The sequence below is a fragment of the Anolis sagrei genome, chromosome 10, assembly GCF_037176765.1.
Source record: "Anolis sagrei isolate rAnoSag1 chromosome 10, rAnoSag1.mat, whole genome shotgun sequence".
Classification (NCBI taxonomy): domain Eukaryota; kingdom Metazoa; phylum Chordata; class Lepidosauria; order Squamata; family Dactyloidae; genus Anolis; species Anolis sagrei.
In genome coordinates this window covers 18,064,433-18,090,182 of record NC_090030.1, presented here as the reverse complement: position 1 = coordinate 18,090,182, position 25,750 = coordinate 18,064,433, and the positions used below count along the sequence as shown (strand labels likewise).

The 25,750-nt window shown below is 42.4% G+C and overlaps 1 protein-coding gene across 1 annotated transcript; it reads left to right on the top strand.

Annotated features, from left to right (window-relative positions):
* Nucleotides 1–2,509: 2,509 nt before the first annotated feature.
* IRS4 (insulin receptor substrate 4) lies at nt 2,510–22,589 on the top strand. Its single transcript, XM_060756213.2, has 2 exons — nt 2,510–6,211; nt 20,506–22,589. The coding sequence occupies exons 1-2, from the start codon at nt 2,743–2,745 to the stop codon at nt 20,508–20,510; spliced, it is 3,474 nt and encodes a 1,157-aa protein (XP_060612196.2). The 5' UTR covers nt 2,510–2,742; the 3' UTR covers nt 20,511–22,589.
* Nucleotides 22,590–25,750: the final 3,161 nt, after the last annotated feature.

Sequence of the window (25,750 nt, the reverse complement as noted above, 5' to 3'; positions counted from 1 at the left end):
CAATGCACGTGCAAAACCATATAGACACATACAAACACACACAATAACAATAACAATAACACTTTATTTATCCCCGCTACCATCTCCCCAGGGGACTTGGTACGGCTTACATGAGGCCGAGCCCAAAATACAACAATACAAGCAATAACAACAACAAAACAGCAATTTAAAAACAACATAAAAATAAAACAGTAACATAAGCATTATCAATAGGACAACACACTTTAAAAAGTATGGGTAGGCCAAAATGTAATTAAAATTAAAAATAATGTTGGACATGGGCGAAAAAGTGATGGGACGGTTTGTGGAAACATACAAGCATACCTAAACAATATAAAGTGCTTTGAAGGACAAAGTGCTATGGGATCATTATTCTGGAAAGTCACACTGGAACAACCACGTCTTCAAGCTCCTCCTAAAGACTGCCAGTTGGGGCATGCCTGATGTCCTTAGGGAGTGAGTTCCAGTCGAGGGGCCACCACCGAAAAGGCCCTCTCTCTCATCCCCACCAATTGCGCTTGCGATGCAGGTGGAAGCGTGATCAGGGCCTCTCCCGATGATCGTGTGGGTTCGTATACAGAGATGCGGTCACGAAGGTAGGCGGGTCCCAAACCGTTCAGGGCTTTGTAGGTGAGAACCTGCACCTTGAATTGGGTCCAGAAAATGAATGGCAGCCAGTGGAGCTCCTTAAATAGGAGGAAGGCCTCACAAAACACATATACACAGAGTAGGCCACAGCAACGCGTGGCAGGGGGCAGCTAGTGTGTGTGTAAAGGCCCGTAGCCGGGATTTCGTTTCGGGGGGGGGGGGCTGAATTTTTTTCAGGGGGGGGTTTGGGGGCGGCTGAGTTTCGGGGGGGGGGCAGATTCTGAGTGAAAGAGGGTCTACCCTAGCAAACCTTTTGTATCATTACCCCAATACCCCCAAAAAACAAAAAAAATACATGATAACACATGCTCAAAACGACATATATACACATATACACAAATATATACACACACACACAGAGTGGGTCACAGCAACGTGTGGCAGGGGACAGCTAGTGTGTGTATATATATAAATACATGACAACACATGTGCAAAACGACATATATGCACATATACACAAATATATACACACACAAAACACATACACACAGAGTGGGCCACAGCAGCACATGGCAGGGGGGAGCTAGTGTGTGTATATATAAATACATGACAACACATGCGCAAAACGACATTTATACACATATACACAAATATATATACACACACACAGAGTGGGTCACAGCAACGTGTGGCAGGGGACAGCTAGTGTGTGTATATATAAATACATGACAACACATGTGCAAAACGACATATATGCACATATACACAAATATATATACACACAAAATACATACACACAGAGAGGCTCACAGCGTTTGGCAGGGGACAGCTAGTGTGTGTATATATAAATACATGACAACACATGTGCAAAACGACATATATGCACATATACACAAATATATATACACACAAAATACATACACACAGAGTGGGCCACAGCAGCACGTGGCAGGGTGCAGCTAGTGTGTGCATATATAAATACATGACAACACATGCGCAAAATGACATATATACACATATACACAAATATATACACACACACAGAGTGGGTCACAGCAACGTGTGGCAGGGGACAGCTAGTGTGTGTATATATAAATACATGACAACACATGTGCAAAACGACATATATACACATATACACAAATATATACACACACAAAACACATAGAGTGGGCCACAGCAACGCGTGGCAGGGGGCAGCTTGTGTGTGTGTGTATAAATACATGACAACACATGCGCAAAACGACATATATACACATATACACAAATATATATACACACAAAACACATATACACAGACTGGGCCACAGCAGTAGTAACCATCTACTCCTTTCTTGAGGTTGTGATGCTTGCCTGAATTACAACAACCCTCCCCCCGCCCTTCCCTTGGCTCCAGGGGGCGTGGCCAATCGGGTGGGCGTGGCCTAGGCGGCGAGTTTTGCACACCTCCCTCGCCAACGGTCGCCCTCGCGCTGACGAGTTGTTTACTTCCCCGGCCGCCCCGCCCCGCCTCCTCCCCCCGGCCCTCTCGGGACGCCATTGGCTGGCCCCCGTAGCCAATCAGGGCGCCGCGAAAGGCCATCCAACCTGGGAAGGGGGCCTGCGTGGGCGGGAAGGGATGGAAAAAAAAAAAAGAGTGTGTGTAGGAGGTAGGCTTTCGGAACACGCCCCCTTAACGCCTGGTTGGCGGATTCGTACGCGTCTCACGCCCCGATTGGCTAGCGCTCCTGCCCGTCACGGCGTCTTGTGTATGTTTGCGCTTCACTCCTTCTCCTCCTCCAACGGACCTACAGAGGAACACCCGACCTCGGTTCCAATTGGAGGAAACTCCCGCCTTTCACTGCCAGCGACCAATGGGGAGAAGGCGCTGATTGGAGGGGCTGGCGCTCCCATTGGCTGGGAGTTGTGGGAGAAGTCCCGCCCTCCCTCCTCCTCTTTCTCTCTCTCTTTCTCTCACTCACCCTTCGCCACCTTCTCCCCACCCTCCCGCAGGGGGTCACGTGATGTTTTCGCCGTGGAGCCGTCGACGCCGCCGCTGAGGGAGAGGAGGAGGTCTGCGAGGAAGAGCCAGAGCTTGAGCCAGCCGAGGAGGCAGCCGAGGAGGGAGCCGAGGCCTTCTATGCCCCTGAGGAGGGCGCCTTTCCCGCCTGGAAGATGGCGAGCGGGATGCTGGGCCCCAGAGAGGAGGAGGGCCAAGGCCCTGGAGGGGAAGGCCTCACCCAGGCTTCAAGGCCCAGCGCCTCGTCTAGGCTGACTCCCAGCGAGGAAGAGCCAGAGCTCGAGCCTGGCAACACCTTGGCCTCAGCTCCTCACCACCCTCTCATGCTCCTCCTGAGAAGGTCCCCCAGTTCCTCCCTTTGCCTGGTCCAGGAGGAAGAGGCAGACGGGAACCTGGGCCGAACGGGGACCCTTTCCGCCCTGAGGGCCCCTTCTGCGCTCCCCGGTGACGACGTCCGCAAGTGTGGCTACCTACGCAAGCAGAAGCACGGCCACAAGCGCTACTTCGTGCTGCGGGCCGAGAGCCACTTGGCCCCCGCGCGGCTGGAGTACTACGACAGCGAGAAGAAGTTCAAGAGTAGCCTCAGAGCGGCGGCATCATCCGCGTCGTCGTCGTCCGGCGTGGCCCTGTGCTGCCCGCCCCCCAAGCGGGTGATCCCCCTGTACCAGTGCTTCACCGTCAGTCGGAGGGCCGACGCCAAGCACAAACATATCATCGCCCTCTACACCAAGGATGAATACTTTGCCATGGTGGCCGAGAACGAGGCGGAGCAGGAGGGTTGGTACCACGCCATCAGCGAACTCATGAGCCAAAGCAAGCGGGGCTTTCTGGAACAGGAAGACCACGGCGACCTGCAGCTGGACAATAATGATGATGACGAGCACTACGGGGCCAACCTGAGGCCGGGCACCGTGTTCAAAGAAGTGTGGCAAGTCAACGTCAAGCCGAAAGGGCTGGGCCAGACGAAGAACTTGACCGGGGTCTACCGGCTGTGCCTTTCGAGCAAGGCCATCCACCTGGTCAAGCTGAACACCGAGGTGCCCTCCGTCCACTTGCAGCTGATGAACATCCGCCGGTGTGGACACTCAGAAAACTTCTTCTTCATCGAGGTGGGCCGGTCTGCCTCCATTGGGCCTGGGGAGCTTTGGATGCAAGTCGACGATTCGGTGGTGGCCCAGAACATGCACGAAACCTTTCTCGAGACTATGAAAGCTTTGAAAGCCTTCTCGGAATTCAGGCCTCGCAGCAAGAGCCAGTCTTCTGGGGGAGGGAGTAGCACCAACCCTATTTCCTTCATCACAACCAGGAGGCACCTTGGCAACCTGCCACCCAGCCAGACTGGCCTACAAAGAAGGTCCAGAACGGAAAGTGTCACTGGGGGAACCCCTCCTACCACCAAGAGTAGCAGTTCTTACCGCTTCCGAACCTCCAGTGAAGGGGAGGGGACCATGACGAGACCGTTCAGGTCAGTTACCGGAAGTCTGATTCACCTCAACACTGCAAGGATGAATTTGGGCCGCCAGGAAGGCAGCGGGCGATACGTTAGAGCGGCATTCAGCTCCTCCTATCACACCAGGTCAGCTTCCCTGCCAGTATCTCATTTCCCTTCTACAACCAGCCCCATCAGTGTTTCTTCAAGCAGTGGCCATGGATCAACTTCTGATACCCTTGTGAGACCTTCCAGCTCTTCTGTTTGTGGGTCCCCAAGTGATGGAGGCTTTATTTCTTCCGATGAATATGGCTCCAGTCCCGGAGACTTCAGGTACTTTCGTGTGAGAAGTAATACTCCCGATTCCTTGGGCAATACACCACCAATCAGGGAAGAGAATTGCTTGAGTGAATACATGTCTATGAGCAAGCAGCAAATGGATAATAACAGCTCAAGAGATGATTACCGGGAGGCTGAGAAATGCTTCAGAAAAAGAACTTATTCTTTAACCAAACCTGCATGTATACAACAGAGAACATCCCAAAGTGCAGCTTCATTAGATGAGGATCCTGTTGGAAGCCATGGGCGTCTGCCTTGTTCTGAATCGCCAAAATTCAAAAATAACCCTGAAGCCGAGTATGGGGAAGCTGCCCTTGAATCTGTATGTAATCAAAACAGGAATAAAGCCAGAGATGATGGATACATGCCAATGATGCCAGGAGTTGCATCTTCTCTTGCAAGCAACAGCGATTATCTGCCAATGACTCCAAAAAGTGTATCTGTTCCAAAACAGATAAACAGTTCTTGTTCATCAACTCAGGCTGACTCCAAGGGGTATATGATGATGTTTCCTAGGGCAGTTTCTTCTCCCATTCGGAGTCCTTTAACTGGATTTAATTCTAAAGCTGGCAGTGAAAAATTGGCAAACAATGAGTACATGGATATGTCACCTGGAAGCTCAGGTGCTCCAAAACACCCTGGTGATTCAAATTATATGCAAAGCAGTTCTGGTTCCAAAGCTTTTGGCTCTTATTTCTCTCTTCCGCGAAGCTTTAAGGCTGTGTCAGGTGAAAATGGTGAGCATGATGAGTATGTTCCAATGTCTTCACCTGGGAAATTATTGTATGATGGGTCTGAAAATGGCAAAAGTATCAGTAATGACGTCTTGACTAATGGTCTTTCCAAAGCATCTCTCCTAAAAAGTTCAGATGAAGGCCTTGCACAGAACAGAGTTATCAGGCCTACAAGGCTTCCGCTTGGTACTAGAGGTAGCAACACCATACCAAGAATGTATGATCGTACGATTCCACTTGAGCCATCTAGCCCTGGAGAATATATAAACATTGACTTTGGTGAAAAAGCCAGTAATACACCATATTCTTTATCTGCGGAAGGATCTCCTTCGTCTCTTGGATCCAGCAGTGACCATAGGCAGTCACCACTTTCGGACTATATGAGTGTGGACCTTGATGTTCAGTCACCCAAAGCTGCTAAAGAACTCTCCAGCTCTTTGACAGATATTTCTATTTATGCAAGTTCCAGCATCCCCAGAAACCCACCTGATGCTGATTACGCTAGGCTATCTTTCGGCACTGCTTGTGTTAGCACAGCAAGTGGTAGGATGGATGACTATACCGAGATGACCTTCAGCATGGCAGCCACACCACCTGGACCATTTAACACGGAAAGCAAAAATGGCTTAAAGATTGATAGTCCTCCTTCCATAGTTAATAGACTCTGCATTGTTGATCAGTATGCTGGTGGAAGTGATTTCCCTGTTCCCAATCCTGATCCTCTTGTAGTACCTAAAGTTATTCGTGCCGATCCGCAAGGAAGGAGGCGGCATAGCTCTGAAACCTTTTCTTCTGCTGCCACTGTTACCACTTCCTCATCTTTCTTTACTGACAGTAGTAAAAGGCACAGCTCTGCCTCTTTTGACAATGTGTGGCTGAAACCCGAAGAACACATTTCAGATGGCCATGAAAGCAAGATGTCCAGAGATACTTCAACTGGGTTTCAGAATGGCTTGAACTATATAGCTCTCAATTTACGGGAGAACCCTTTAAACTGTGAGGAGAGCCCAAATACACCAAACTGCCACCTCCCGAATGGTACTCTGAATCTCGAAAGTGGAGTGTATGTAAGCATAGACTTCAGCAGATCAGACGGCCTGAAGTGCAACTCTGCAAGAAAAGGTTTGTAGTGTTTGCAAACATTTACCAAAGTGTGGAATGCCTGTGTAATGTGAGTACATTAATGTGAACCACAGCTTTCTCTTTAAAAATGGCTACTCTTTCCATTTAACACACTCTTTTCATTGGGTAGTGTCATTGAATGCATGCAATCCGAACCAAAGAGCTGGGTCATAGTAACTTGCTATATTTAAATAGCTTAGTTAGGTGGTTGCTAATTTTGCCAAAATTGTCATACATCTGGGGGATAAAGTAATAAAGCTATATAGGTAACCATAAGTCAGGGATGGCCAGACATTAGATCAGAATCTTCTGGTAAATTTTGGCAATAGGCAAAAAGGATTTCTGAATAGTGGCAGCAAAAACTTTGACAGCTCCCTTCTCTTTATGTTACTGAAGAAGAAGGCTCATGGGAAAGCCAGGAATAATTTTCTCTGTGTAAGAAAAGCTTGGAGATTCTCTGGATTTTCTCAATCAATAAATGCTTGGGAGTTATTTTTTGCCAATCCCTCCTTCTAAAATAGAGCTGAGTGTCCATGTTGTTCATTGACTGTCTCCCATTCCAGTATAAACCAGGGCTGGCCCTGCTTAGTTTTCAAGATCAAATGGGATCTGTTGCCTTCAGGATATTCAGGCCAGGACAAACATGTACCATGTACCATTACGTCCCTCAATTCTGACACAACCCACTCTGAGTCACTATTTGGCACAAAACTCTGGTGGATCATAAGGTTCTAACCAAAGTAGATCATCAAAGTCTGTAAATTCCTTCTGTAGGTGTTTCACGTGTGCTTCGATGATTTTATTATTCTGTGGGCATTGACTCTCCAAAAATATCACTAGCTACATTGGCTCTTCTAAGGAACAGACTTTTAATGTTGAATCTGAATACTTCTGCATAAAAACGAGGGAGGGAAAAAGAATCATGGCAACATCAACTTTAAGACGAACTGGCCTTCATTTTCCCATGAGAATGAAATGGATCCAAACTAAAATTTCAGAATTAGGTTTATATCCATGAAAGCTCATGTGAAAAGAAAACCAGTTAGTCTTAAAAGTGAAGCCACGTTCCTTCTTTTCTTTCTCTCCCCCTTGATCTTTTATTCTGTGAGAGACTAATGCAGTTAGTTTGAATACTGTTGAGTTTCATGTTACAGTTTTCAGAGAAGTTGCGTGAAAAAATGAGCTTTCTGAGGACCTGGAGAAGGTATTGTTTCCAGAGGCATGGCATAGGTTCTTCACAGTTTGTGCATAACTTGATGCATTGTGTTGATCATTCTGTTATCTGAAATATAGGTACATATCCCTGAATATAAGAGGAGGGGAATAATGATTGTGTTCTAAATGTTTTGAGGAAAAAGTTTTGTGGGAAGGTTGCACATCTCAGCACATTGTCTATTGGCACTCTCCCACCTGTAATTTTCCAAAAGTTATTTTGTGTGTTTTACTTTGAGGTGTTTTTATTTCTGAATTCAGTGGGGTTCACTTACAAATCAGTGTATATAAGGTTGCACCTTAGACAGGTTTGTCATTTGTCATGTGAGGTTGGTAATAACTTTTTGAAAGAACTTGGTTTTCTTTAAGGTATGCATACATACATGTTCAAGATGTAAGCTACATATTTAACATATCAACAAATAAAATAAACACAGAGAGGGGTACCTTCCAGTTTGTAAGACTTGTCTAGTAATATCTCTGTAGTGTTCTGACAGTCATAAACAGCCTGGAATATTTTTGCTACCATCTTTAAGCAGGTGTTATGGTGAACTAGGGTCGTAAACTATATAGCCCTAATGTTTTATATGCTTTCATTTGAAAACATAATTAATTAAATCCAATTTTAGGTTATTTCTAGCTTGGTTTATGTGTAGAAATTTAAAAAAATGTTTTGGTCTTTTATAAAACTGTCTGAAATGTTGAATGAAGACTTCTGTTTATGCCTTAGTTCATTCTGGAGGCTTCTAGGCAACTTTTCCTAACCTTGCTGAATGGAGATAAAGCTTCTATCATCCATCACCACTGCCCCAATGGTTCAGGATAGTGGAATTTTTAATCTTAACATTTGAGGATCCATTGTTGGAAAAAGTTCAGATCCTTACAGAGTATAATATTGGGGAAAGGTAACATTCTGAACTGGCTTTTATGCCTCAACACTCCTAATTCTTTCCCTGTCTGGCTGAACCCAAGTTGTTCCATCGTTCTTCTAAGCTAGCAAATAATATTTAGGGAAAATCCTGTGAGTAAAGTTTTATTTAATTGAAATAAAAAGTAATGAAGATCTGTAATGACCTTGGTGTCTGCCAGAGGTTTTCAGAAGAGTTCGTACTTTGCCCGTAACAGTGACAACAGAAGACAAATATGGAGGAGGGGGGCTGACTGCCCAGACCTGAACATACTGTTGCATTTAAACTTAAAACGCTTTCTCAACATCTGTTGAAAACATGTCCTTGTTAGGACTGCAACTGAAGCCTAAAGAGAGCAGTTGAGAAGAGCAAATTAAACTGGCAGCACTTTGTAGATGACTAGTTTCTGTTTACCTGTGTGTCCTGGATGAGGATTCTGTTCAGAGAACTTGAATGACCTAAACAAGGAGAAAATCAGTCACAAGATTAGTTGAGTCCTGGAATATTTTGGGCGAATGAGGTTTATTTCCTTGCTCTAAAGTTCTCATACTTATACAGGTTTTCTAGGAACAATGCTTTGCTCTAGTCAGGCTTCACAATCAAGAGTTCCAAGCACATTGACTCTGAGCTGACTTGTAGTCAAGGGATTGCTGTTTTCATCTCTCTGTTAAATATTAAAACAAAACCAATTCCAGGAGCAGGAGAGAAGAAAAATTCTTGCTATTTTGGTCTGGCAGGTTTGAAATGTCTTTCCTTGGTTAGTGGCACCAAGAGAACAACAAAGAAGGTGGAATGGGAAAGCAAAAAAAAATATGGTGTGATTGTGTTGCAGTATACCAGTAGGTAGTTTCTAATTCTGGTGCTTTTGTGTCCTTTCACTCAGAGCAGGGGGTAAAAAATGAACCTCACAGTATGCCTTCCTCATAGAAATGTTTACTTCTGCTACTTCAGGGCTTGGTAGATGTATTTTTTTTATCTGCCATAGTCTGTATCTCAACTTACTAATATCCAAATTTGATTTCAGTGCACTCCAATTAGAGGCCAACTTATATCCTAGACATTTCTGAAATGGGTTTTGACTAAGGTTTGTTTTTTTTAAAAATAAATAAATAAATAGCATGTCTTCAAAATATGTGGGAAATCTCACTGCAGAAAAAGATGAGAAAAAATAGGAAAGAGATGAGTATATTTTTATTTTTTCTGATCTATTCCCCACTTATTTTGAAGACATACTATTTTTTTAAAAAAAACATAATCAAACCCCTTTCAGAAATGCCTAGAATATAAGTGGCCTTACATATGTATGTAAACACTTGAGACCTTGCATTTTGAATGGTTGTTTTTCAGGTAGCCAAGTTGCCTATGTCTGCCTAAACCTCTGAAACTAGGCTTGAGCTTCAGGTCACCATTGTTGAACTCACTTCCATTTTTCTAATCAGTTTGTGTAGCATTTTGGAGTGATGTACATGCTTTCCCCCCAATGTGACAGAGATTTCCTCTCTGTGACACAAAACTCTGTATGATTTACATAAATAAAACTTGAATGTGCTTGTACTTCAGCAGCATAAAACTATTAATACAATAAATTGTTGAACTCCTCAAGTTTAATTGTTAGAAGTCAGGGACTTCTCCTAGCAGTGACTGGGGAGCAAGTATACAAACCCCCCCTTGATTGACTTTCTGTATATATTTCAGATTTCAACATTAAAGTGAAAAATAAGTAGTATGATTTTGCTACATTAGAACAGTAAAGACAAATATCACTTAAGTAAAATAACATTAAACATTAAATAACCAGAAAAATAAAATAAGGTGTAAACACTAAACTAATCTGGGAATCTGCTATTGCAGATGTTACCTTGATAAAAATTTAAAAGTTTGAGCATGGTTCATCTTCTGTTAGGATTATTATTCTCCCCCTCCTCCATCAGTTTTGTGAATGGGTAGAGTTGAAAGCTTGTTCCATATCACTGAGGAAGGAAGAACAATGTTCCTTCTGTGGTAAATGAAGGTGACTTCTTGTAAGCATAACTGAACACTACACATAAGTGAAAGTAGCAAAGCAGCAGTCATTTCTGCTAAAGAAAAACCATTTCGTGAGGGTGAAATTAGGAGGAGAGAAGTGGGTGTGCTGCCCATCCTGCAAAAGTTTGAGATGAAGCTGCAATGGGAGAGCATCAGGTGGGAGAAAAGGATTACAAACTCTTCTCAAGTCCTCTTCCTCAAGTCACACAAACACCCTGCCTAGGTAAAACTTGGTTATATTGAACTACATTGTCCTAGATTCTCAAAGCCCCAGTTTACCATGATGGCCACTTTGGAAAACATAGGATATAGGAGTCTGAGCCTGGTTTTGCATGCCTTATTTCAAGGGATTGCTGACAACCCAAGGGCAGCTCATGTAATCTGAATGGAAGGGGCAGTGGGCACACATCCGTTTCCAGTTGATCAGAGAATGTTATTTTTGCATACCTTAAAGTTGTGCCTGAAAATGCAAAGTATTGTTCACCTGCTTCTTGAAAACCAGTGAAAGAAAACAGATAAAGCAATCTGTAACTCTGCCACTTTAAGACTATTTTGCCTCGTGCTCTACAAACTCCCATGATCATGTGCAGCTTGTACTTGCTTACAGATTTTCAAGACTAGTAGTATTCTTGCTCCAGAGTGAAACATTGCATGGGAAATAACTTTCCAAAAGCCAGAGAAGTATATGTCAGTTTTCAACACTTTTGAATTTTGTGTCACTGACAGAAGTTTCAAATAGTTTGGCATTTGTAGATCATGGAAGCTAGATTTCAGTGTATTAATTCAACAGGGGTTATATGCATAAACAGTGGGTTTGGGGTTTTAAAATATCCAGGTGTGTGTGTGTGTGTGTCTTGTTGCAACATTGTGTGAATTTTTAATATACTCCCAAATGACATCTTTATTGTTCAAGCATAACATATATGGACCAGAGCAGAAAAGCATAATGATACTATAGAAAGGTTGCTCGTGCCATTTCAGTTAATCATTATAAACCAGATTTAATGGTGGTGGTTCAGTTCTGATATTACTCTAGTTATTGCTCAGGCTTGTTGTTGTGCTCACATTCTTTCAAGCTGCCTGACAAAAGGCATGCAACCTATTAACTTCCATTGAGGCTGCTAATCAATGTTGGAAAATAGTGCACATTCCTAGGTGGGATGCTGCCTCATTCCCTTGCTTTGTTGACAGTTTTTCTGGTGCTTTAGAATAACAAAGAGGCAGCTTTCTGTACATCAAGGGATTCATTGTAACTAGTTAACAAGGCTGGTTACATTCTTAAAATTGTGCTTTTACACCATGATATCCTTGCCTTGTTGAAACTGTTGGTGTCTCATTGCAAGCTTAGCTGAGCACTGGACTTTGGCGTCTGAAAGCTTAAATTGAAAATAGTGAAAAGCATTTGGTCAGTTTGTTGCTAGGACACTTTTGCAACAGGGAATCTCAGCAGTTGTAGGAGTTTGTGAAGCAAACCAGAATAAGCTACAGTAACTGGGTTCCTTAAATGGGAGCTGTGGGTGCTATAGATCCTGTTTCTAGCATTCTGCAGCCTAAGATTGTCTTCATCCTGAAGTGATATGGCATTAAATTTCATGGGATTTTGGAGGGACATTGCTGTTTGAAAGAATGATAGGAAGTTTTAGCAGGTGAAGAATGAGCCAGGCCCAAAAGCTTAGCTTGTATCACCCACCCATTATAACTAAAGAGGATTAGATTGGTACCCATGTGGCCTAGAATTCAGTCTTGGTGTAAGAGGTTCTAAGGAGAAGATGTGGGGTTAAAGTTGTAAAAATAGGATGGTATCAGCTAACATTTTGTTAAAAGTGGAGCAGAGTTTGTTTTTTTTAATTACACATTTTTATGGTATGGAACAGAGAGGAGGAAGAAGAGAAGGAAAGTCACACAAACCTCACAAAGGTGAGTCACAGTGTTTGAGAACAAAATGGGTGACTCTGATCCACTTGCAGATCTAAATGGGCAAATGTGTGTGTGTGTTTATATACACACAGAGACAGCAAGAAACGTTAAGCAGGTGTTCTGTGAGAAACTAAGAAAGGACAATACCCATACATTGTCTGTGAGAAACTGTATAGTTTGTGTTGAATACTGTCCCTTCTTTTCCCTGTTGCCACCATGCCTTGAGAATTAAGTATCTGAGAGACTTGTCTGAACTGGGATAATTTTGTCAAAGTATAGGTTTGTAGAAGAGAGAGTTTTGAGCCACATTTTCTGTTGAGTAACATCACTGGTATTGCCTTCCCACTGTTCAGTGACACGATATGTGTGGAATACTATCATATTTGGTATTTTCCTGGGTATCTCAAAACTCAAAACCAAATTTCCCTTTATGAAGCTTTTGTCTTACATTGTAGCTTCTCCTCTCTAAGATGTTCCTTTCGAATAAAAGCATTTTATCTCAGGAAGCATTCAGATAAGGACCAAGGTTTTTGTGGAAATAGTTATTGGTTCATGTTTCAATACTTTGAAAGTAAGATAATAATGGAGACAGCCAGTGTCCACACTGACATGGGGACTGAAATGAGTGTTCTTCAGTTCCTGAAGTGCAGAAAATAATTGGCTAACAGTGTCATTATTTGAAGCTCTTGTGAGTTTCTAGTCTTTGAGGTTTATCTGTATTTTGGAAATGGAATACCTGCTTTGCTTCCAGAAGGTCGCAAATTTAATCTGTGGTATCTTCAGGTATGAGTGTTGTTGTTTTTTATTCGTTCAGTAGCTTCTGACTCTTTGTGACCTCATGGACCAGCACACGCTGGAGCTCCCTGTCGGCCGTCACTACCCCCAGCTCCTTCAAGGTCAAGCCAGTCACTTCAAGGATACCATCCATCCATCTTGCCCTTGGTCGGCCCCTCTTCCTTTTCCCTTCCATTTCCCCCAGCATCATTGTCTTCTCTAAGCTTTCCTCTCCTCATTATGTGGCCAAAGTACTTCAACTTTGTCTGTAACATCCTTCCCTCCAATGAGCAGTCGGGCTTTATTTCCTGAAGTATGGACTGGTTAGATCTTCTCGCGGTCCAAGGCACTCTCAGAACTTTCCTCCAACAATTGAGTGAGAAAACCTCAATTCAGAAACTTTGAGAGAGTTGTTACCAACCATTGTGGGCAACACAAAACCAAATGGACCATTGATTTGATACACTGGTATTGTAAGGAAGCTTCAAACATTATCCTTTTTTGGGTATTATATTCCAGGAGTGGGAAAATTTTGGCCCAGGGGTCACATGCGGCCTCACCAGCCCCCGAGGGACAATATTGCACCCAAATGCCCTCCTAGGTGAGGTGGCATGTGTTGCTTTGTTTTGGGGGCCTCCTGGGCAATTTTAGGCCTAGGAAGGACTTTTAAAAACCTGGAAATAAACCAGAAGTGACTTCTTGTCCTGTAACATCCTGGTTTAGAAAAAAAAGGGCCTGTCTTGGGCTTACAGAGGCCCAGGAAGTCTACAAAATGGTAGAATTTCCCTGGGAGCAAATACCCTGAGAGCAACACCTTTTTTATCTATAGTGGGGTAGTAATTTGAGTGCCCCTTTCCCAGATGTCCTAAACAGCCATTGCAGTCCCCTGGTCTCCTGTGCTTTCCTGCCTAAAGTTCATACTGTTTTTTCAATTCTTTCCTACCTCTGTGGTGTGAGTAGCTACTGAATTGTAGCATCTTCTACATTCAGACTTGTATCAAATCTTTCTGGCAGTTCAGCTCTCTGCTTTGTGGTTCCTTTAAGTCCAGCAACTACTGAGCTAATGGCTTTTTTCTGGCATGAAAGTCATCCAAAGATATAGAAAGCTAACCTGCTGGGGCATTTTCTGACAACTTTTTACAAAGCTTTGCTTAGGAGAACATGCTTAGGGAACTGTTTTTCAAGGTATTCACAGCTGTGAAGATCAGAGAGTGACTTTTTCCTGGGTTTTACTAAAATAATATATAGGTCACCAGCACTAGTTTTCCAAGATAATGGCGCAGAAAGGTTTATACACATCTAAGGTGTTACTATAATCTAAACTAATGGAAAATCAGAATGAAAACTGACTCAATTGGCGGAGAATTTCAGTATGAGTGAAAATAACATGGAGTGCAGTCCTGCTGATCAGAATGTGTTGAATGGGGTGGGAGGCTAGGTCGTGCCTTTTATAAAAAGACTAGTACTATGAGGAAATCCTGTCGATGCTTCAGAATTTCCCTAAGAAGTCCTTGTTAAGATCAACGCTCCTCAACAACATTATAATGAATGTTGAAAGTCTCCCTTTGGAATGTTTCATGTGCAGTGTTTTCTTTAAAAAGGCAATTATATCCTTACAACAGTCATGTAACCTTTATTCCCATTTTACAGATGAGAAATTATTTCAAGCTGATTTTCACTATATGCTTTTTGCTGTGCAGTGGATTCTCAGGTACAATACCTGGAACCATTTTTCCTGTAGACATGTTCTAAATCAAAGGTAGGAATAGTGTCTTGCCAAATATTGTTGGACAACAGGTTGTGCCAAAGGGACCGCCATAGTTGAGAATGAAAATTGCCATCCCTCAGCTGTTCAGCAGCTGCCGGACTACTGCTCCAGTTCTAGAAAGGGCCATGTTTCTATTCCAAATGAAAACCTAGGCAATGAAAGGAGCAATATCACCTGCTATTCTGCTGGAAATGAAATTATCACTAATCAAGGTGTCCAACTGAAACATTCACACTTAGCTCCAACAGGCAAGAGTTCTTTCTCCCACCCTGGGCATTCCACAGATATATAAACTCAAATTTCCTAGTTTCCAACAGACCTCACAACCTCTGAGGATGCCAGCCATAGATGCAGGCGAAACATCTAGAACATGTCCATATAGCCCGAAAAAACCAACAACAACCAAATTATCACTTTGTCTTACAGCAGTGGTACCCAGCCTGTGGGTTGGGCAATGAGAACAAAAATCTGGCCTGCAAACCTCCTTCCCCTTTATTTTATTTTATTTGTTTTATTTCGTCTCCTTTCCACAGAGCTGACCAGCCCCGCCCCTTTTGGTACTAATGTTGAAGAGTGGTCCCTGGTCAAGTGATTCCAGGTCAAAGTGGGCCCTGATCAAAAAAAAGTTGGGAACCACTGTCATACAGGGACACTGCCTGCGCTTTGGGATTTTGAAGATCCACAACAGAAATAGATATATACCAGTGGTTCCCAACCTTTTTTTGACTAGAAACTACTTGACCAGGGACCACTCTCCAACATTAGTACCAAAAGGGTTACAAATCAGTTTTTGGTCAACTTTAGATTTGGTTTGGTTATTTGGTTATATGCATTGGATAGACCACATCAGCTCTATTTGCTGATACAGAAAATATGCCAACCAGTAGTTGCCATCTGCCTGCCCACAGAAAACTATATTTAATAAGCCTTGGCACTACAAGAGGTTTTCGTGAGACCAGTCGCTTTTGTTTCAATGGTGTAACGGTGAGACCGCGGAACATATTTTAGTTCTTGTGGACCACTGGTGGTTCACAGACCACAAATTGGGAATCACTAATATATGCCCTATGTATTGATGTATAAGTCTGGAAATGTTAGACAAAAAAATGAGCCCGATAAACCTGGTCAAAGTGAGTAAAAAAGGAAATCACCCCCTTCTCTGAATGGAGTGGCAAAAGGTAAGAGCGTATTCCATCCCAGGAGAACCAAATATGCATTGAGCCACTGTGTTCTCCACTGTAATGGCACCCTTGCCCCTTTTGAATGCCTGACTGGGAAAAAGCTAGGAGGCTGGCCCATGAGGCCCCATTGATGCCTTCCCATCTCTGTGGAATAACCCTCATCATATCCACACGCCATATCCAAATACATCATTTTGGCTCCCAAATCTACGCTTAATGTTTACTGGAGATTGACTTATACATGACTATGTACATTACTATATATGGTAGTTCCATTGTGAGGTCATTTTATTAAGCCGGGTTTATAACATCTTTGGAATTTAGTTCATCAAAGTGCAAAGCTGCATTTTGGTCACTGGACCATACTAGTAGCAACCATATTTTGTTTCCAAAGAATTATTGATACAGCATAATTGTGACATAAAATTATTGTAGATACATATAGGCTGAGTCTTATTTATGCAGGGAGGAGTTCTAATACTACAAGCAGTGTCCTACTGGTGTTATGTAAATGTTTTACAAGGTATGGTTACATATGTTACCATTGGCAACTTTGGGATTCAGGTGCTGGAATAGGTATTGATGTTGAAAACTACACTGTCTATGATCTAAGTGAGTTGTGGAACAGTACTTTCTTTTACTTTTATAGGTTACCATTTCATAAACACAGCTCTCTTTTCTTTAAACTGTGCTAAGGCAGATGAAATGGGCTGGTAGATGGTTAGTAATTTTTATACTTTTAGGGTGGTAAAAGTAAAGATTAAAGAGTGCAAGTAGTGTGTAGGGTATATGTGTAAAAAGGGGATCTTTTGCAGCAACTCATGTTCATTGGTGCTGACGCAAAGTTCCTGGGAGTTTGGGAGCAAACTGCTACAAGATGCATCCTTGAAAGCCTGTTGAAGTTTCTGCATCGGTGTGGCATTTTATTAGGTAGTGCATTGGGTTTTATTAGAAATGTTTGTATGAATTCCTGAAGACTAATTTCCTTCTTCTCTTTGGAAGAGGCGTAGGCGTCCTTATATTTATATATGAGTATGTGTTCAATTGAATCTCAAATTATTGCCAGCATGAATGGGATGACACCCTTCTAAGACTGACACAACAGAAGTTGTTTTCAGGGAGCCAAAGTCTAAACTAGGCTTTAGGTTGAACTGGTGATCTGGCAAATTCCAAAGTACTTAGTCTACATCTCTTTCACACTGTGTTGAAATAATAATAAGAAGAAGGTATGCTTTTGTTAACTCTTGAATGTAATGTAGGGCTTCTGTTCAATTCCTGATGTGGTTGACTGCCAGGAAAATATTCAGGTTTATATGATTCCCTACAAAAGGTTGCTGTAAGTACAGACATCTCCCACTTTTTTTACTGTTCTGATTATAACCATATGCCATTTATTCAACACATGGTTGGCTTGTTTGTCATTGTTTGCAGGATAGTTTGTGTTCCATGAAATCTTGGATAAGTGGAACTTTCTCCAGTCTTTTGTTCAAGGGCTTGTCCAGAGCTTATAGATAATGGTATTGTAGTGAATGCTGCTTAGGGCTAAGTGCAAGGGATGTATTGGGGCGTGTTTACTGTTGAACTGGCATTTATAGAGATGCTGAGTGAAGTTTTTAATTTTGTGCATAAGCTCTGCTTCATGACATGACTCCTCTGCTCTAAGCAGGTTTTTTTCCTTAAAATAAAAAGAGGGGGATTTAAAGATATCAGCATTAATAGGAGAATGTGGAAAGAAAGGGCTTCTTTCCTATGGAAATATTAAGTACTGTAGTTTGCTTTGATCTTCTAGTTTAAGGATAAGCAACTTCCGGCTCTTTCTCTCTCCCCCCCCCCCCCCCCCAGGACTAACTATGAGCCACACCAGACCTGAAAATGCAGGGAAACATGTTTGAAAATGAACCCGGAGGTCCATTTCTGGGTTTTGTTTTCCTGGTGTGAGTGTGTGGAGGGGGATTCTGCATCTTGTTTTCAGTTGTTTCTGTAGCTGTCCAGGATAAGAAAGTGTCCATTTCCTATCAATTTTTTTTTACCTGTGACAGAGGCTCTATAGGACTTGCCAGCTACCAAAACAGTTTGGTGGCTGCATACATTTATTTATTTATTTACAGTATTTATATTCTGCCCTTCTCACCCCGAAGGGGACTCAGAGTGGATCACAAAACACATATACGGCAAACATTCAATGCCGTTATACATTAAAAAGACAGAAACCTGTACATAGATATAGACTTTCCCACCTTCAGCATCTTGGAGGCTGTGCTTGGTTCTGGTCACCGGGAGGGGGGGAGGGGTGCTATTGTTCCACTTACCCTGCCAAAGAGCTTTGTTCATAACTTCCTCCTTGATCACTGGCATTTTTCTGGCATTTTCTTATGGGTGTCTTAAATATCTCCCCGCTTAAGTGGTACCTATTTATCTACTCACATTGCTGTTTTTGAAACTGCTAGGTAGGCAGAAGCTGGGCTAAAGGCCAGGAGCTAACCTGGGCTTCGAACTGTCAACCTTTCAGTTGGCAAGATTTACTTCAGCTGGCAATTAACCTGCTGTACTAAAGACCGGCCCAAGCACAATGTTTGCCACAATTGTGCTTGTTTGAACCATCCAGCGGAGCTTTGAGAACAGAATAATCCAGAAAAGTCAATAAATGAAAGGAAAAGGGAATATGGCCCTGATAGTACATGCACCCAGGACCTAGGTGTGCCTGACTCAGTATATGGATTCAGCAAATTAGCTGGAACAATAAAGACCGGATATATCTCTTATTTTGAGAGGAAAGGATCACATATCAGTGGCAGATTTATGACCGTCAGTTTGTTCAGCCCCCTTTTCTACTTTTGCAAAGTACCATTTCCTGCCAGCAAGGAGGAAAAATTTCTAGTTTATGAAATAACTAAGGTCTCCAAGTTCTTAAAATAATCTTTAGGATTTATGTGTATGAACTCTTTGGCCTTAAGTGGCAAATCATATCTTCAAAGCCTACGTAGGATTTTAGAAGGAAACTTTCAGGAGAATGTATTAAACATATTGAAGAGGCAGATAACATTGCTTCCATTCAAAAAGTTTCATTGACAAATGTGTCATTCAGTGACACTCTTCCTCTTACTAATACCATAGAGTTTGAGGGGCTTAGTGCACAAATTATGTATTGCAGCTCAATCTGGGCAAGACAGGGGTGTTTCTGTTAACTTGAAAGGCAAGGGCACTGGTTCACAACTTCTATGTCCTTCTGGGTTCAGCCATGAGCCTGCAAGTTCAAGTGGCCAAGAATTCATTTGCCTGGTCAAGATTTGTGCTCCAGCTCAGCTCTTTCACACAGTGATTTTTGCCACTGCCATCTTTTTTGTTTGTTTGTGGGACAACACAGAAAACTGTCCAGACTTTCAGGTGACCTACATATTGTCCAAAAGGGTCCCTTCGTGGTGCAGTGGGTTAAACTGCTGAACTTGCTGATTGAAAAGTTTGCAGTTTGAATCTGAGGAGTGGGTGAGTTCCCACTGTTAGGTGGCCCAGCTTCTGCCAACCTAGCAGTTTAAAAACGTGCAAATGTGAGTACATCAGTAGGTACTTCTTCTGCGGGAAGGTAACGGTGCTCCATGCAGTCATACTGGCCACATGAACTTGAGGTGTCTATGGACAATGCCAGCTCTTTGGCTTAGAAATGGAGATTAGCCCCACCCCCCAGAGTTGGACACAACTAGACTTAATGTCAGGGGAAACCTTTACCTTTACTTTGCGTATTGTCCACACCTTGCTCCATTTCACTAATTCACCAGCACATTACATGTGATTCCTCCCCACCATTAAAAAATTGCTTCAATCAAACTGTCACATGGGGGGTTGTTCTAGATTGGAATGTTCCACATTCCTTGAATTCCTAGCATATTTGTTTAAAGACTTGATTTGATTTTTTAAATGTCAGCAATTGAATTGCTACTGTTTTTGGAAATCATTCCTTTTTAATACTAACAATGTCTGTTTTCATCATGGTTTAACATTGAGAATGTGGCTACAGCTATAATCGTACCAGAGAGAAACAAACCACACATTGACCCATGTATGTGCGGGTGGGATGCATCTAAATAAATAGTATAGTACAGAGAATATAGATTACTGTAACCTTCCTATGCATAGTTGATAAAAGTCTCAATTACTTCAGCAACATTTTTTTTAAAAGTCTATATCTATGAGTCTTCAGTGTTTCCTTCTTGATCACCATGCATTGAATGTAGAGACCGTGCATGTAGACTACCTTTACTTGTTTCTCTGTAGTTGAAGCTGTACAAATAACATATAGTATATCAGAGGAGAAATCTACCCAAATGCTTGATAATGCAGAATGTGAAATGGTTTATTGTAAACTCTTCTCTCTGAGGAGTTCCATAACTCCTAAATTGTTCCTAGAAATGAATGAATGAAAGCGAACAGACTCCTAGTAATACTTTTTAAGGAGATGCATCTTTCTCCTCTGATTTTGCTTGTATTAAAATATATGTATTTTCCTTTTTCTAGACTGATGGCATTGCCATGGAAACCATTGTGAGAAGAGCAGGCTTTCCAGCTGGTATCTCCATCACTATGTGGTGCTTTTGGAAGCAGAGCCCATCTCCAGCCAACTCTGTCCGCTTCTACCGGCACAGAACATGGACACACATTGCTGGGAATGATTTTTCATGGAGTGGTGGTTGAGTCTACCGTTGTGCTGATTTGAATGAACTTTTTGTCATAGATGAGTTTTGATGACAACAGGCATCTCTCTCTGTGCCCCTCTCCCCCTGGGGTAGGATTGATCGTGTCCTGGGCTATGCCTTCCCCTCCCCTCCCACTCAGTTTCTGTTTGAGAAAGTCACTTGCTGCCCAAGAATCAATGTAATATGGGGTTTGCTTTCCTAGTACTTGAAGTGATCGCTTAAATGTTTTAGAAAGGGTTGTGGGGTGGCTTTTTTGGCAGTCCTAAACCCATATGCAAGAATGGGAACAACAGGTGACAATTGTGAGACTTGCTACTCTGTGGGTCACATTTTCAGGACTAGAGATCTACAGAACACACAACCTCCCTGCTGTCATTGTCTTCTAAATAGGCAGTGAGTGGATGTCTTTCCTCTAACTCCCTAGCCCTGCTGCATGCTCCTCCCAGGGTCTCCCTGTCCTCTTGCATGCCCCATAGGCGAAGCCATGGCTCATCCTTCCCCAAGGAGGGCCAGTTACTCTTCCTGCCATCTGCTCACTCCTCAGCGTTTGTGGCCCTCTTCACAAAGCAGCTCCATCCTTTGCTCCATCAGCCATTGCTTGGAGAACTGCAGCTGCTTGAGCAAACTGCCAAAGACCAGTTTGAATGATGGGTGGCGGGTCCTCTCTCCTCTTACTTTTCCCCTTTCAGAAAAAGAACCAGGCAAAGGGAGTCCTCCATCCTGTCTGGTGATACGAGGACAAGAGTCCCTGGAAATATATTGGGAAATAAATATGTGCAGGATGGGACTGTGGCCTCCCCTTCCCTCGTGCCTCATATCCCCTCCTCCCAGGCTGATGCATGCGCAGGTTCTGATGCGATTCCACCAGCAGAAAGAACAGCATTATACTCTGTGGGAGAGAAAGAGAGAGAGACAGTACTAAATCAAGACCTCTCCTCTTTTGTTTTGCTGCATTTCACTTTATGGTATGAGAGATTTTTTTTTTCCTTTATGGATCCTCTTTATTTTTGTACAATCCTCTTAAATTTACGATTGTTGCTGAGAATATCTGGAATGTAAAGGTAGATCTGAAGATCCGGTTGTATCATAATTATAGTTAAAAAAATAATAATCTCTTTCATCTCCCTGTATAGCAATTTCCATGGATGATAGATTTTGGAGATTTTTTTACAAACAAAATCAGTTCAGATGGGGCGAAAAAAGCAGACTCTTGAGCTGTGTATTACCCTTGCATTACAATGTTGGTGTGCTGTAGAGCTTTTCTAGAGAGAATCTTAAAAGGAAAATCCTGTTTTGCTTGGAGCCACCCTTTTTTTGGTCTTCAGACTTAGAAAAAGCATTACTAATATTTCTCTTCTGATTATGCCTGTTGTGGGGAAGGGGGTGGCTTTTTCTTTCTTTTTTGGGAATATTGGCGATTGGAAATGTTTGTCCAAAGCCAGGTGCCTCACTTAGGTCATTAAAGAGCATGACACTAGTTCTTGGTACGAATAGTCTATATACTAATAAATTAGAAGCACTGATGACTGAAAGGGTTGAAAGCATTACACAAAATCCTCAGGCACCACACAGCTGGTATTCCTCTACCTTGCATCTTGTACAAGTATGGAGTAAGGGTTGCCTCACCTTTTCCAACCAATAAAAAAGGTCCTAGACAACACATAACCAATTAGATCCTGCTCTCAAGTTTTGATGTCATTACTGTGCATTGGAATCTATTTTGGTTAAACTTAATAATCTACATCTCACACAATGATATAGGTAACGTTTGGCAAAGATAGTTGATATCTCTGAATTTATGTCGGGAGCCCAGTTATTAGAAAGAATATATATAGAGGTCTATATATATATATTTAAATATATATATGCTGCAGGGTTTAAAAGCACAGATAAGTCTCTAGAAAAGCAAGGTTTTCAAGAATACGGTTAACTAGTTGCTGCTACACAGATTTTAACTTAATACATGACCACTTTTCTAGACCACAATACTGTCTTGCCATGTACGTTTTGTTTTGGACTCTGTAAATTAACAATGCAATAGGTACTGCCTTTTTTTGAAAATAAAAAAAGGTTTACATATTTTTATTTAAAAGCAAAAATGAAATTTGGGTGATAGTTCAAAATATCAATTGTGAAAAAGTTTAACAAATGGTACATTCTTTGCGTATTAGATCCCGAGGCTGCCATGGTACAATATACAGCACTGATTTTACAAATGCTGAATACATGAGCAAATGGGCAACCTCAACTCTACTGGTACAAATACTTTAACAGGTACAGCATTATAAATATGCAATCTTTTTTGTCTTAGTTTACAGCAACTAACTTATTCAGTATTGTGCTGGAAGACCATTTTCCAACTATGTAAAACATATCACTACATGGGCGACCTTCCAGCCACTCGTTTTATGCTGCTGTATAATACAGAAAAACCAATGATGGAACAATGTTTGTCCTGTAAATCTTAATTTGATATTGGACAGTTATTGTCTGTACAAACTAAAACATATATGGTTGAAACTGTTCATTATATTTGCTATTTCTGTTTCACTGATCTGTTTCAAAATTTGAGCTGATTGATCCGGCTGTGTCTTCCATTGTAAATATCGGTACATTGTTTTTCATGGTAAAACGCAGCACATTTGCGGTTTTGGGAGACTGGCTTGAAGCTCTGTATAGTGTTTATATTTATCTGAATTGGCTTTCCATAGAGCTACTTGCAGTAAATGTGTTCATGGTAGCATTGTGTGGTTGAGTCTTTATTTCAAATGCTTGCTGAAGTAGTGCTGTTTAAAGTATGCTTTCCTTAATTGGAAAGAGGACAATATGGCTTGTGGGGACATAGGTTCCAGGTCTTCATGCAGATATGTAAAAGGGTGAATAATAGCAGACTCTACACTGAGTGGCTAAACAACAAAGGCCCATGAAAGCGTGCAAAAGAAAGCCCTTAATGCATATCTGTGCCCTGTGGTTCGTGTCATCACCACCTAGGCCAGTGTTTCTCAATCTTCCTAATGCCGCAACCCCTTAATACAGTTCCTCATGTTGTGGTAACCCCCAACCGTAACATTATTTTAATTGCTACTTCATAACAAATTTTGCTACTGTTATGAATCGTAATGTAAATATGCAGGATGCGTTTTCATTCACTGGACCAAATTTGGCACAAATACCCAATGTGCCCAAGTTTGAATACTGGTGGGGTTGCCGGGGGGGGGGGGGGGGGGAGAGATTTTGTCATTTGGGAGTTGTAGTTGCTGGGATTTATAGTTAACCTGTAATCAAAGAACATTCTGAATTTCACCAACAATGGAATGGAACCAAACTTGGCACAGAGAACTCCCATGACCAACAGGAAATACTGGAAGGGTTTGGTGGGCATTGGCTGAGTTTTGGAGTTGTAGTTCATCTACATCCAGAGAGCACTGTGGATAGTTCTTGACCATACTTGGCATGAATACTCAATATGCCCAAATGTGAACACTGGTGGAGTTTGGAGAAAATAGACCTTGACATTTGGGATTTATAGTTCAACTACAATCAAAGAGAATTCTGAACTCCATCAATGATAGAATTGTGCCAAACTTCCCAAACAGAACCCCCATGCCTTGAAGGGACTCACTAGCACAAGACTCCCACCCACCTCGCACGCTCTCCCTTGACTGTACATGCCATGCGCACCATGTTGCCATGTCCCCTGTAGCAGAAACAGTTCTCCCTTTGGCTGAGAGACTGACCAATCATAGCAGAGGAGGGCTTTTGGTTGGAGAATTCACCATCTGTTTCCAAAAAGGAAGAGAAGGACAGGTGGAGAGATCTTCAGCCTTCTCTGCCAAAGAGGTTCCTAAGACCATCGGTGACCCCCCCAGGGGTCCCGACACTAAGGTTGAAAAACCTTGATCTAGGCCTCAAACTCATTCCAGGCTTTCCAATGTACTCTGCACAGCGAAACAACTTTCTTCAATACTGGTTTGCAACTGACTTAAGCAGTTATTGTAGGTGTGTCCTAACAGGCTTACAACCTGATTTGGTGCTCTTGAGTTCATTAAAACCAATAGTTCCATACAAGTCCAAACCAGCATAAGAGCCATTTGTTAATATTGCTGAACAGCATTCTTAGTAGGATTAAGCAAATGCGAGATATTAAGCACCTAGGCCCTTCCACACAGCTGAATAAAATCCCTCATCTGCTTTGAACTGGAATATATGGGAGTGTGGACTCAGATAACCCGGTTCAAAGCAGATATTGTGGGATTTTCTGCCTTGATATTTTGGGTTAGATGGCTGTGTGGAAGGGCCCCTGGAGAATATGCTTCATCACCCTTCCTGTGGCCATGTTGTCAATTATTTGGAGACTTGTAACCCAGCAGAGGGTGGAGAGGTATGTTCTACCTGAATCCCCAGACCCTCGCTTGGAAGCAAAGGCTTCATCATAATGATAAGGTAAAGGCAAATGTTTCCCCTTGACATTAAGTCTAGTCGTGTCCGGCTCTGGGGGGTGGTGCTCATCTCAATTTCTAAGCTGAAGAGCTGGCATTATCCATAGATGTCTCCAAGGTCATGTGGCCGGCATGACTGCATGGAGCGCCATTACCTTCCCGCCAAAGCGCTACTTATTGATCTAGTCATATTTGCATTTTTTCCTATTGCTAGGTTGGCAGAAGCAGGGGCTAACAATGGCCGCTCACCCCGCTCCCCAGATTTGAACTGCCGACCTTTCGGTCAGCATGTTTGTTAATTTATTTACTATACTTGTATACCACCTTTCTCAGCCTTATCAGCGACTCAAGGCGGTTTACAAGTCAGTACACATAACAACAAAATACAAATTAAACATTAAAACAGTATAAAAACACAATAGAAGCAATAAAAACAATAAAAACCAACATCATTATCATCAGCGTCTCCTAGTTAAATAATGTTGTCCAAGTTCCATTGTGGAGTGATTCCATTTCCTATGTCAGTTACTCTGCATTTGTAAACGCTTGCTCATATAACCATGTCAGAAATGTTAAGAATTAGGGAGCCGATCTAATCTCCTTAGGGAGGGTGTTCCATAGCTGAGG

What these genes read in the sequence shown, in the direction of transcription:
- IRS4 (XM_060756213.2), top strand. Translation starts at nt 2,743, where the DNA reads ATGGCGAGCGGGATGCTGGGCCCCAGAGAGGAGGAGGGCCAAGGCCCT.